The sequence below is a fragment of the Astatotilapia calliptera genome, chromosome 5, assembly GCF_964374335.1.
Source record: "Astatotilapia calliptera chromosome 5, fAstCal68.1, whole genome shotgun sequence".
In the NCBI taxonomy this organism is placed as follows: Eukaryota; Metazoa; Chordata; class Actinopteri; order Cichliformes; family Cichlidae; genus Astatotilapia; species Astatotilapia calliptera.
In genome coordinates, this window is record NC_137426.1 from 12946260 (window position 1) to 12959515 (window position 13256).

At 38.5% G+C, this 13256-nt stretch overlaps 1 protein-coding gene across 1 annotated transcript in view; it reads left to right on the plus strand.

The window, feature by feature from the left end:
• LOC113022170 (glutamate receptor-interacting protein 2-like) overlaps positions 1–13256 on the plus strand; it is a 171901-nt gene that overhangs the window by 115720 nt on the left and 42925 nt on the right. Inside the window, exons 2-6 of the mRNA XM_026167298.2 lie at positions 4735–4812; positions 8847–8982; positions 9162–9307; positions 10685–10771; positions 11390–11465. Of these exons, the coding sequence (XP_026023083.1) occupies positions 4735–4812; positions 8847–8982; positions 9162–9307; positions 10685–10771; positions 11390–11465 (523 nt within the window). The remainder of the gene's footprint in view (positions 1–4734; positions 4813–8846; positions 8983–9161; positions 9308–10684; positions 10772–11389; positions 11466–13256) is intronic.

Genomic DNA, 13256 nt, shown 5'->3' on the forward strand with positions numbered 1-13256 from the left:
GACGTTCCCAGCACACGCTTACTACACGTTTAAGTGCACCGGGTCTGTCTAGCATCCTCCCCCGCCACCTGATCCAACTCACCACCAGGTGGTGATCAGTTGACAGCTCAGCCCCTCTCTTTACCCGAGTGTCCAGAACATATGGTTGCAGGTCGGGTGATACGATTACAAAATTGATCATCGACCTGCGGCCTAGAGCGTCCTGGTGCCACGTGCACTTATGGACACTCTTCTGTTTGAACAAGGTGTTCGTTATGGCCAAACTGTGATTTGCACAGAAGTCCAATAACAAAACACCGCTCGGATTCAGATCAGGGAGGCTGATCCTCCCAAACACGCCCCTCCAGGTCTCGCTGTTGTTACCCGCGTGAGCATTGAAGTCTCCCAGCAGGACAACAGAGTCTCCAGGTGGAGCACCTTCCAGCACCCCACCCAGGTACTCTGAACTGCCACTCGGCGCATAAGCGCAGATGACAGTCAGGATCCGTTCCCCGACCCTAAGGCGGAGGGAACAAACCCTCTCATCCACCGGGAAGAACCCCAACGTACCAGCAGCAAGCCGAGGGGATATTAGCATACCCACCCCAGCCCGCCGCCTCTCATTAGGGGAAACTCCAGACTGAGACAGAGTCCAGCCCCTCTCCAGAAGACTGGTTCCAGAGCCCAAGTCATGCGTAGAGGTGAGCCCGACTATATCTAGCCAGTACTTCTCAACCTCACGCACTAACTCACCAGAGAGGTGACATTCCATGTCCCAATTGGCAGCCGGGGATCGGTCCGCCAGGGCCTCCGCTCCTGGCCACCACCCGGCACACAATAAAATTTAGTTCACCAATTTGTTTAAAGGCCAAAGCCTTGACAGTGAAGGAGTTATGCATATGTTGAATAAACAACATAAACATTGTAACTAATTATGATATTTAGACACAGAAAAAGGATAGATACGCAAGCTCAAAAACATAAAACACATTAAAAAAAAAACCCACACCAACTCATATGCTGACCTAACCTTTCTGCTCTTTCATGTTGTAAACTGAATGAGCCATTAGTCAACTGTGCAAACCGCCAGACCAATGTATAGATTTTAATTCTATTAAAAATGAATGGAGTTTCTGCACTCACAGGCGTACACTTGTAGTGATTAAAAAGGGTTTATGTGTACTTATATCCTTCTACCTCAAATGTGTTTCTGCTCCTACTCCTACAGGACTATTTTTAGTCCTGTCAGTATCAGGGAAGGTAGATGTCACAGGAAACTCGCTACCACACAGGAAGACACTAGCAGCAATGTGGCAACTAGAGATCATAGAATGTCAATAATTTCAGGAACATGTAGTGACAACAATAAAAAAAAAAAGAAGAAAAAATGTGTTGATCCTGGTGGAATTGAATATAGAATACTTTCTGAACTGTCTGAACATGATGTTACTTTTGCCTCTGGTGATTAAAATAAAACTTAGAGCACTTACTCTGACCCTTAGCATTAGGCCTGCCCAGTGTGAAGACTGACAACATACAGAGATTTCTTGACATATTAGTAAAATATAGAAAGCAAATACCTTGTTAATTTGGCTGTTAAAGTAATATGTCACACAATCGTTAATTCTGGCCAGCTAACGTTTGCGGTTTCTTTGGTACTGTTACAAATGTTTTTTAAGTGCTTACTCTGCTAATGGTAGTAAGCTGATTTAAAATGTTGCTCTGGAACAGCATTACAAATATGCATTTATTTTGGAAAATTGGCTAAGACATTTATGTTTAAGCTGTGGCATAATTGTGCCTGGTTTTAATGCAACTTCTGAATTAGAGTATGAAAATAACTGGGAAGTGGTTTATGAATTGTTAAACTTATCCCATCCCTCCGATGGAGCAGAGGTTGTAAAGTAGGACACATCCTTTCCCTTCAGAGTCACAACAACAACAACAAGCTCAGCTCTGCTGTCGCAGCTGCTGTCAAACTAAGTTAAAGAGTGTGGGTTAGCAAAATACTTAATATCCTTAATATATCATAGATGAGTCCTTAAAATATGTGCATTAATATAATTGTACTCAATAATAGATTGAAAAGGAAAAGCAGATTTATAGTAAAAAAATGATTCCTTACACAAAAGCTCTATATTCGTTCTATGGTAGAAAAGAAAAGAGCAGCTTCGATTTATTTGCATTATTGTGTGATACTAGTGCCAAAAGGACATTATGATGCATCAAATACATATATTTAGTGATATTCAGTTATATCCGCAATAATTTCTGGCCCCTCTTTGTTCTTCTTCATAAATAGCAGAAAGACATTCCTGGACAATTCATGCAGAGCCAAATTAATTTTGCAGATATGTATAAAAAAGAAAAGTTGCAGTCACGCTGTCAGCGGGTGGCTCACTTGTAGATAGAGCACATTGACACCACCTACAGGCAGAATTACTATTATCTTTGTTAGATAGACAGGAATTAAAACTGGAAACTGCAGCTGTGCAACTGCTTCATATTCATGATCACATCATTGATATTGTATTCAAAAAGTACTTTCTTTATTGGAAGAACCTCCCAATTAAAAAGGAAAGTGGTTACTGCAAGTATGTAGACAGGCAGGCATTGTGACATTTAATTTAAGTTTGTATACAAGATTCCCTCCTGTGCTTTTAATTTAGGAACAAAAAAAGAACAGCTTTAGAAAGCTGTGGTGATCTGAGCAGAAGAAAAATAAAATATTAAATGTCTTCTAGATATTTGCCAGAAAGTCTCTGCCGCAGACTATAAAGCATGACATCTGTTCCCCCAAATGTGACATATAGTGTTGGCCTCTGTTTCATTGTCCAAACTGGCAGGAGACTTCCTTCAACAGCTCTTCTGGGTATTTGCCAATGTGTCAACCTACTTAAAGTTAGTTAAAGTGACAGTGTGTAGGTAACTGGAAAATCTCCCTTACATGTAATCTTCACATAGTAGTGTGCAAAACTGATGCAATTTCAGTTGTAGTACGGAGATTACAAATGTGGGGTGTTTTTTTTTTTTCAACATTTTACACAGCATTTCTTTTAAAAAAAAAACTCTTACAAGGGAGAAAATTCCCTCGAAGAAGCATTTAGAGAATATTTGCAGCTCTAAAGGCAGGAAGGCCAACTGTGTTTGCATCTGTTCAGTTGGGGCATGAAACCCCTTTGATCCTTAAGGAAAAAAAAGATTGATAGAAGTAACAGATGCAGTGCTGCAGGCTTGTCTTTACATTCTCAGTCATGGATTAGCTATCAGACATTTTTGTTGTACCTCTCAGAATCATCATCAGATATGCTCAGACCAGTGTCAACTGAAACTGGGAGCAGAAACCATTACTCAACAGTACCATCACTGACAAGCAATACAATTTACGGAAGCTGTGTACAGGTGTGAATGAGAGTGTGAATGAAATTATATATCTGAATAACAAAGTCCAAATCAAAAACAAAAGAGCTTTGTGATCATCTTATGGTCATAAACTAATGTGCAGGGGTATTATTATGTTGCTACAAATTTCATTTATTCAGTATCACATGTGAGAAGTTTGGGAGGACACCACAGTCAGTTAAGATATGAAATGTGATTCCTGTGTTGAAAGTGAGCTAAAAAGGTGCCGACAGTGTTAGCATGATTGCTTTTCTAAACAGGTCTTTAGGTGTATGGTTACAGTATATAAGCACCATTAATAAATGGAATTTTTTGGTCTTTTATGTAGTCATTCGTTTGTGGTGTCCTTCATTATTTGTGTTGAGGACTTTCTGTTGAGTCAGATAGCCATACGTACAGTGCACCCCAAGCAAACCTGATAATTCATCCTCGGGTTCGTCTGTGAAGGTTCTCAGTCATCCAGGTCATCGTAGTCTAAAACTCAGGAGGGTTCTCTTCAAGCACGACATCCCAGTGTACTTCAGACCCAGCAACACACTTGGACAAAAACTGGTTAGCCCGAAAGACAAAACTCCTAAACACAAACTTAACAATGTGGTGTATGCTGTACAGTGCAGCGAGGAATGCCCAGACCTCTACATCAGAGAGACCAAACAGCCACTTCACAAGCGCATGGCACAACATAGAAGAGCCACCTCCACGGGACAAGACTCAGCTGTCCATCTGCATCTTAAGGATAAAGGACACTCTTTCGAGGATGCCAATGTTCACATTTTGGACAGAGAGGACAGATGGTTTGAAAGAGGAGTGAAAGAAGCCATTTATGTCCACTGTGAGCGACCATCTTTGAACAGAGGCGGTGGTTTACGACACCAACTGTCTGCCATCTATAATCCAGTTTTGAGATCCCTTCCCAGACACCTTAACGCCCACTCACATCCTGGGCCATCTGATCTCAGGAAATCACATGATAAGGTGGGGCCAGGTTTCACAATGGGCTCACCCGACACCTTGGCTGATTGTGACCCACACCCGCTTTCACACCTTGGCTCATGTGATTAGGTAGAGGATCACCAGGATCACTTTGTCCCTCTTTGGGGGGAAACTCCCACTGGGTTTAAATCTGGGACTCTCTGCCATTTGACCTTAGAACTGAAGAAGCTTCTCTGATGAGAGGTGAAACGTCTTCAAGCAACTCAAAGAAGTCCAGACGCTTTTCTTTCCAAGCTCCTTCCTCGGGTTCATATAAACTAATCATTTTTGCCTTGTCACAGTCAAAATATTGAAGCTTTAACTGTTCCAAAATACATTTAAAAATACTAAAGTTCAATTCTGTTTCTCTTTTCTCTTTAGATGATGGACCATATGGGAAAACTAAGGATATCTCTGGACCAGAGCATACCATGGCCTCAAGAAGACACAGCATACCTGGTAAGTGGCCAACACCAACTACCACTAGCTACATACCTATAAATTTCTATGAACAGGGAGTGCAGAATTATTAGGCAAGTTGTATTTTTGAGGAATAATGTTATTATTGAACAACAACCATGTTCTCAATGAACCCAAAAAACTCATTAATATCAAAGCTGAATGTTTTTGGAAGTAGTTTTTAGTTTCTTTTTAGTTTTAGCTATTTTAGGGGGATATCTGTGTGTGCAGGTGACTATTACTGTGCATAATTATTAGGCAACTTAACAAAAAACAAATATATACCCATTTCAATTATTTATTTTTACCAGTGACACCAATATAACATCTCCACATTCACAAATATACATTTCTGACATTCAAAAACAAAACAAAAACAAATCAGCGACCAATATAGCCACCTTTCTTTGCAAGGACACTCAAAAGCCTGCCATCCATGGATTCTGTCAGTGTTTTGATCTGTTCACCATCAACATTGCGTGCAGCAGCAACCACAGCCTCCCAGACACTGTTCAGAGAGGTGTACTGTTTTCCCTCCTTGTAAATCTCACATTTGATGATGGACCACAGGTTCTCAATGGGGTTCAGATCAGGTGAACAAGGTGGCCATGTCATTAGTTTTTCTTCTTTTATACCCTTTCTTGCCAGCCATGCTGTGGAGTACTTGGACGCGTGTGATGGAGCATTGTCCTGCATGAAAATCATGTTTTTCTTGAAGGATGCAGACTTCTTCCTGTACCACTGTTTGAAGAAGGTGTCTTCCAGAAACTGGCAGTAGGACTGGGAGTTGAGCTTGACTCCATCCTCAACCCGAAAAGGCCCCACAAGCTCATCTTTGATGATACCAGCCCAAACCAGTACTCCACCTTGCTGGCGTCTGAGTCGGACTGGAGCTCTCTGCCCTTTACCAATCCAGCCACGGGCCCATCCATCTGGCCCATCAAGACTCACTCTCATTTCATCAGTCCATAAAACCTTAGAAAAATCAGTCTTGAGATATTTCTTGGCCCAGTCTTGACATTTCAGCTTGTGTGTCTTGTTCAGCGGTGGTCGTCTTTCAGCCTTTCTTACCTTGGCCATGTCTCTGAGTATTGCACACCTTGTGCTTTTGGGCACTCCAGTGATGTTGCAGCTCTGAAATATGGCCAAACTGGTGGCAAGTGGCATCTTGGCAGCTGCACGCTTGACTTTTCTCAGTTCATGGGCAGTTATTTTGCGCCTTGGTTTTTCCACACGCTTCTTGCGACCCTGTTGACTATTTTGAATGAAACGCTCGATTGTTCGATGATCACGCTTCAGAAGCTTTGCAATTTTGAGACTGCTGCATCCCTCTGCAAGATATCTCACTATTTTTGACTTTTCTGAGCCTGTCAAGTCCTTCTTTTGACCCATTTTGCCAAAGGAAAGGACGTTGCCTAATAATTATGCACACCTGATATAGGGTGTTGATGTCATTAGACCACACCCCTTCTCATTACAGAGATGCACATCACCTAATATGCTTAATTGGTAGTAGGCTTTTGAGCCTATACAGCTTGGAGTAAGACAACATGCATGAAGAGGATGATGTGGACAAAATACTCATTTGCCTAATAATTCTGCACTCCCTGTAATGTGTAATTTTCTGTCTGTCACTTTCTCTCTTGTTCTCTGTCTGTGTTTTTTAAGGTATATCCTAAAAATTCTGTTTAAAGGGGTGTAGCCAGTAGCCAATGCTTTAAAAAAATGTATTTCTTGGAAATTACCAATGGTCACAATTAAACTTGGTCTTCTAAAGTAAACATCTTACCTAAGAAAGCTTTCTAAGTTTGTTTTTTTTGGCTGCTTTTCTAGAAAGCACACATTTATATCTGAGTCATGACTAACCAAAGGTCCAAAACTACACATTTAGTCGAGCTGATGACTAATACTGATTTTTTTTTCCCCTTAGCTTTTTTAGCTGTTTTATAATCTCCTCATTATTGATGATTGCCCAACAATACACTATAATTGACAACATGAATGAAAACTGTAATTTATGGCTCGTCAAAGGTTGAGAGCCTTCAGTTATATTTTCATCATCTTTTCATTAACTTCTTCTAGGCTTAAGGAATCTTTAAAAAAGAATTGTTTTCTGCTTGTTTCCCCGTGAAGTTTTAAATAGGTCTATTATTAGTATTATTATTATTCTGTGTTATGTATCTGTGACCTCTTTCTGATCATCTTTTAGGTCACATCTTTATCAATTTGTACATAAGTCAGCTACATTCCTAGAACTTAGGTCACTTTGCTTGCGTTAAAAAATTAAGAATTTTTTTTTAATTATTTTAAATTTTAAAATAATTATTATTATTATTGTATTTTAAGTGTTTCCGTTTATCTCATCATTATTACATGTACAGTAATACTCCTCCCATTTCTCTGTAGTACATCAATCATTCTACAAGTTTTCTTTTGTGCAGTATAAAAATCATTCTACAAGATCAAAACTTTATGAATTCCAACATCCTCAGTTCTGCAGCTTTGCAGAAAAAAAAATTAGTGATGGATTCTCTTCAGAAAATGTTCACATCATCCAGACTACATTTGGAAAAGCGTTGCTTTTATGCAAATGTGAGTAGCACAAGGACTAATGAATGAATGAGTGCCTTTCTGCTAATAATGTGCATGTCCCTGTATATGCTGCATAATGCCTATCAGAGATAACTGTGGTGTGAAGCACTTCACTGATCCTGAGTGTTGCCTGAGGGATGTACCTAATCTAGGCATCTATCACACAAAAGCTTTATCTCATCTGCTTGTGTGTTGATGTGTTTTTGTGTATGGGAATGCTTCTGTGCGCTCATGGTGTATGTAAATGGTAATGATACAAATAGACAAATGGGAAGGCAACACCATGTCATGACAGCTCTGGGGTTTTAGTTTACTTATTACTTTGGTAAAGGCTTATTCATCTCCCAAGATTCCCCTGGCTGTTTTGAACCAAATTCCTTAGCCTTTTCATGAACCTAGAAAGTCTTACATTTTCCTTACTCATGCCATTTTTTTTGACCAGTAATAATTACTCCCATCATTACTTAACCAAACTCAATCGGCCTTATATGTTTTAGAATACCGAAAAAAATGACACAACTTCAACTCACTCTAAAAATAGTTTTTTAATAAGTGTTGGAATTTTGATGGAATTCTCATGAATGTTGTGTTTCTTTGGTTCATGGAGTAGTCTATTTAGGTGTTTAGGGAATATTGCATTAAGTAGTTCTTCTGCATTACACAGTTCTTTTGTCCTCATGTTGAAAAAGTCAGAGTGGTCCACCAATCCTTGATCCTTCTTTCAGAGGATTCTTTAGAGTTTTAACTGTACATAACAGCTATTTCGAAGTTAATGAAAGTAACATTATTGGTCAAGAAAATGTAGTATATTTTGTGGACAGTTTTTTCAAATAATTATACTTACTAAATTATTTGTTTGTTTGCTTTTTTGTTTGATTGTTTGTTTAATAAGGACAGTTAGAGTTGCAGATTCTGTAAAATATAACGTTTTAGCAGCAAAGTATATTAGGTGCAGTGTTGATTACTTTTGTTAATTTCTCAGCTGGAAGTGAAAATTGATCTAAACTTCTGCTTTCTGCTGGTGTACTTTAACCTTTAAAGACCTTTTCATCCCTGCCAGGAAGTCTTCAAGTGGAGTGACAACAAGAGACAAAGGGCACTCCTAATTATCATTATCTGATTCTTATCTTGTCTGAAATTCACATTACGTTTTAGTCATTTCAGCTCTTTTAAGCCAACACGAGATCAGTGTCTCACTCAAGGACAAACAGGAACAATTGTCTTAGTTTGTTTTTATCTTTTAGAAACTATTAAAGCTTTAATCCAGGAATTGGAATGAATGAACAGACACTAACCACTTATTCCTCTCCTGTATTTTGTATGTTTGAGTGTGGCTACATATGTCTGTGTACACATCCCTGTGTGTGTATTGGTATGTCCTTCCCTCTGCCTGTATTGTGTGTGTATCGTTTTTATGTGCGTGTGTGTGTGTGTTTGGTTAGAAGCTCTGCGGGGGGTGACTATGGTGGAGCTGGTGAAGAAAGAAGGCAGCACACTGGGCCTCACCATCTCAGGAGGAACTGATAAGGATGGAAAACCACGTGTATCAAACTTACGACCTGGAGGACTGGCAGCCAGGTGAGTGAAACACAGTCAACCTCTAAGATGAGGATGAATACATAGATTCAGACTGTCTTGCTATTCAGCAATATTCTGTACCATAAATGGGTCATTTTATAAAAGGAAAAAGAAACATGTGGTTAAAGCCTTTCTCATTTGTGCAAGCCTTTACATCTTTTTGTCCCTTCTTTGTGCAGGAGTGACCAGTTAAATGTTGGGGACTACATCAAATCCGTGAATGGGATCAATCTGACCAAACTGCGGCACGAAGAGATAATCAGCTTATTGAAAAATGTAGGAGAGAGGGTTCTGCTGGAGGTGGAGTATGAACTGCCCCCCACAGGTATGTATTTGTACAGCTAGGCTGGTTGTTTCTACGTGATTTATAAAGTCGTTAAGATATGAGTTAGTGATGTCAGTAAGGTCCTATCCAATATCACATTAGAAATTGCCGGATACTGGAATGAATATTGTAATTCTGAATAGAAAAGTAAATGTAAATGACAGCTAGATACAGACAAAACCCGCATGTCACCCCAAGGTCTCACTATGTATAGTATATACTACTTCTTCATTGATACTGAACATTGGCGCTAGATATTGATACATTTGTTTACTTGCTAAGAGACAGCTCCTTCATTCATTTAAATGATTAAACTCTTGGCACAGTCTCCTGTCTTTACTGTACTTCTCAATCATAGGGATTTACTGATAGTCATTTTATAGCTTTAGATTATTTAACGTTATAAAACTTTGTCCTGTGTCATCTGAACAATATTTATACTGCTGGATCTATTACACTTGTCTATTTTATTTTATCTGCAGCACATGCTGAGGAAACACACACAAGAAAAATTATTTCATTTGAACATGTCCACCCTGTAAAATAACTAAATGAAAAGATTTGTTGAAAAGACATCTGTTCATGTCACTGAAAAGATTCCCACAAAAAGACAAGCTATTAGTTAAATTGGATAGAAAAGTAAAAAGGATACTTTTCCTCCTCAACACCTCTCCAAACAGCACAATACAAACCAAACTTTCTTACAAGAAAGCAGTGCCAAATGTTGCTCTACCAATGCGCCCTACGGACTCCCAAGAGGCCTGCTCAGCTATACTCACAGTGCAGCACACAATGTGACATAACCCAATTAAAAACAAAGTCTACATGAAGCTATATAGATGATACAAATGAGGGGGTTTTAATATTTAAAAGGAAAAATGCTCTATGGGAATGGCATTTAACTAGATTATTTGCTGAGAAGACAACTTTTCATTTTTCAACCAAATAGAGCTGTATAGTGTTGTATTTTGATAGGCTGTGGCTAGCTGAATAGATTTGCCTCAGAAAACAACACTGATGGATGTTTGAACCTTCAACATCTCTCTTCAGAACATTATTTTCATTTTAGGATATTTAATTTTACGATAATAAGTGTAGTTTTTAAGTATAGAAATTTAAGGGAATCCTGAATTGACACTCAAATACCATGCATAGTTTAATACAGGAGTGTTTTTGTTTTGTTTTGTAGTGCAGTGTAATTGAAGAGCATTCAAGTAATTATTATTGTTTAATTGTTCTACATTAAATATCAGTGCTCTAATGTCATGATGTAAACTTCAGGTTATGCTGATACATTTTAATTGTGCCGGATTAATCCCTCAATTCTCTTTCTTTCTCTCTCTCTGTGTTTCTGTGTGTGTGTTTCTTGACTCAAAGCACCAGACAGCACCTCAGGGGTTATATCAAAGACAATTGACATCTGTTTGCACAAAGAAGGGAACAGTTTTGGTTTTGTCATGAGAGGTATCTGTCACTTAAAAAAAGCCCATTACTGTATGTTTTTTTTATGGTTATGCACTTAGTTAGAAGTAACATATTAGTGAAATGGTGTCATCTACACTACATTGAACTGTTGGCAATATATTGTACAGCAGCTGTTCCCATATTTATTAGAAAGGAATTTTGTCTATGCTTAGTAAATATATGAATAAATTAGTTAATTATACTACTCATTCTACTGAGAGGAATATTTTTGAACTGCCACCTTGTGATGGTTGTAGTTTGGCAGTGTTTCTCTACTTTGTTAATGTTAACCTCCTAGGACCTGGCATCCACATATCTGCACATCACATTTTGGGTTGTCTAGACCAAAAAGAAAGACAACATCACTCCCCTTGCTTTGTTTTTGTCGGTTCATCTAAATTTGTATTTAAAGATCTGAAGTTTACATTTTAATATTCGATTTTCTCAACAAATGATACATTAAAAGCATTTTAGGATAAGGGTAAAAAAATGCTGTATCACATTTTTATTTACTGCAATGTAGATAAATAAATAAGTAAATATTAAGCTGATGTGGTATTTCTTTGTAATGTGTCTCCAGAATTTAGTGTAAAGAGCTTTGCCCTGCTCCTCTTACAGGCGGTACCCATGAGGACTGGCACAAATCACGCCCTTTAGTGGTCACCTATGTCAGGCCAGGAGGCCCAGCAGACAGGTACTGAATGCATGATTAAACAAGAATAACTGGCACACATGTAGGTGATGAATGGACGAATAGACTGACAATGAATGGAAAATGGTAGGGCCATTTTCCTGGCATGGTTTGGGTCTGCAGTGTCACTGCAAGCCAATGCACTTGGTCTAAGTGATGATACCTTTCTATCCTGATAGCAGTGGTCTCTTCAAGGATGGTATAGCCCCCATTCATCCTGAGGGGTCACTGAATGGCTTGATAAGTATAAAAATATATGAAATGCATTCTATGATCTCTGCAGGCACTTGATTTAAAGTCAGTTGAACATCTATGGGAGACTTTGTGCCGTCTAGTTAGACTGTGTTCTCCAATACCTACAAAACACACCAAATAACAGAATATCCTTTCTGAGAACGGTATCTTATCCCTTAAACAGAATTACAAAGAATCACTACCAAGGTGCATTTAAACTGGCGGTGCATAATGGTGGAAGACCTGCCATGTTGGATTTTCATTTATGCCCTTTAATGCATTTGCATTCACACATATGCATCAATATGTGTGAATGCAAATACTCCAGCACAGTTACACTGACATATCTAAACAAACATAAAAAACACATGCAGTGAGACCCAGAAATAGAGATTATTTAGTCATTTTGGAAGGTGAAAAGGGCAATGTCTTCCCATTAAAAATAATGTCTGGGAGAAATAAAAGCCAGACAAGAAGTGGCCTCCATTCAGTGTAAACTAGCAACACCACAGCTCAACCCATTCCCGTCGGGAGTCTGGGAGATTTGTCTGTGCCTTCATGCGAATAGACCCCAAGGATAATGGTGTCATTTCCAGTGACCGTCACTGGTATGTCGACAGTTATGTGTTACTCATAGCTGCAATGGCATGAATCATCGTATCCTTTTAATGTTGTCATCATGTGTCTGTCTCAGGCTTGATGTTTAAGTCATAATACGACATTTTCATATACATGTCAGCTTTGCTACTGTTTAACTGATCTCACACAGTAATAATTAAACCATCTAGAAATAGTGTAAATAATATTGTTTTAGAAATAAAACTAATTTCCATGTTTAAAATGGATATAGATATACATATACAGATATCCATAACTGTGATGGCCAAAGAAAGTCCACCATTTATAGAAAGTCAGACCTCATATATTCTGGTGGAGGTTTGTTTGTGAGGTTTTCTTTCAAACTGTTTTTAAAGTTAAAAGCACAAAAGTCATTAAAAAAGACAAAAGAAAAGCAGTTTTGTTTTTCAGTCGGTGTGCTTCAAAGGACTTCAGTTCAACGAATTGATTGAATGTGAAAATTATGTGATTACAAGTGAATCACTGAGCTTTAAGAGTGATCTGCTGTCACCCACCATCATTAAAACACAAAATAGGAAAGCCATTTATTACACAATAAGGACCACTGAGCCTGTTTTAGAGGTTTGTAATAAAGCAATATCTTACATCTGATTGTCACACATCAACACTAGCATTAGGCAAACTTCAGCACCCAACATTTCCAATTTTGAAGAACATGATTGACTCAGCTGTCCCTTTTCAACAAAACATTGGAATATAACCTTCTTCTCTGATCACTTAGCAGATGCAATCATTTCCTCCTAGAAATTCGAACTGTAAGTTGCTATTTTTATTCTGACAGGTCCTGTTTTGAGATTGCTCTGCAGCAATATTTAAAGCAGATGCAAAAGTGCCAAAGTACTAAGCTTGAGTACTTAATGCCTCGTCTTTCTACTGATTAAGATATTTTACAGTTTCATTTGATTCATAAGGGCTTGATTG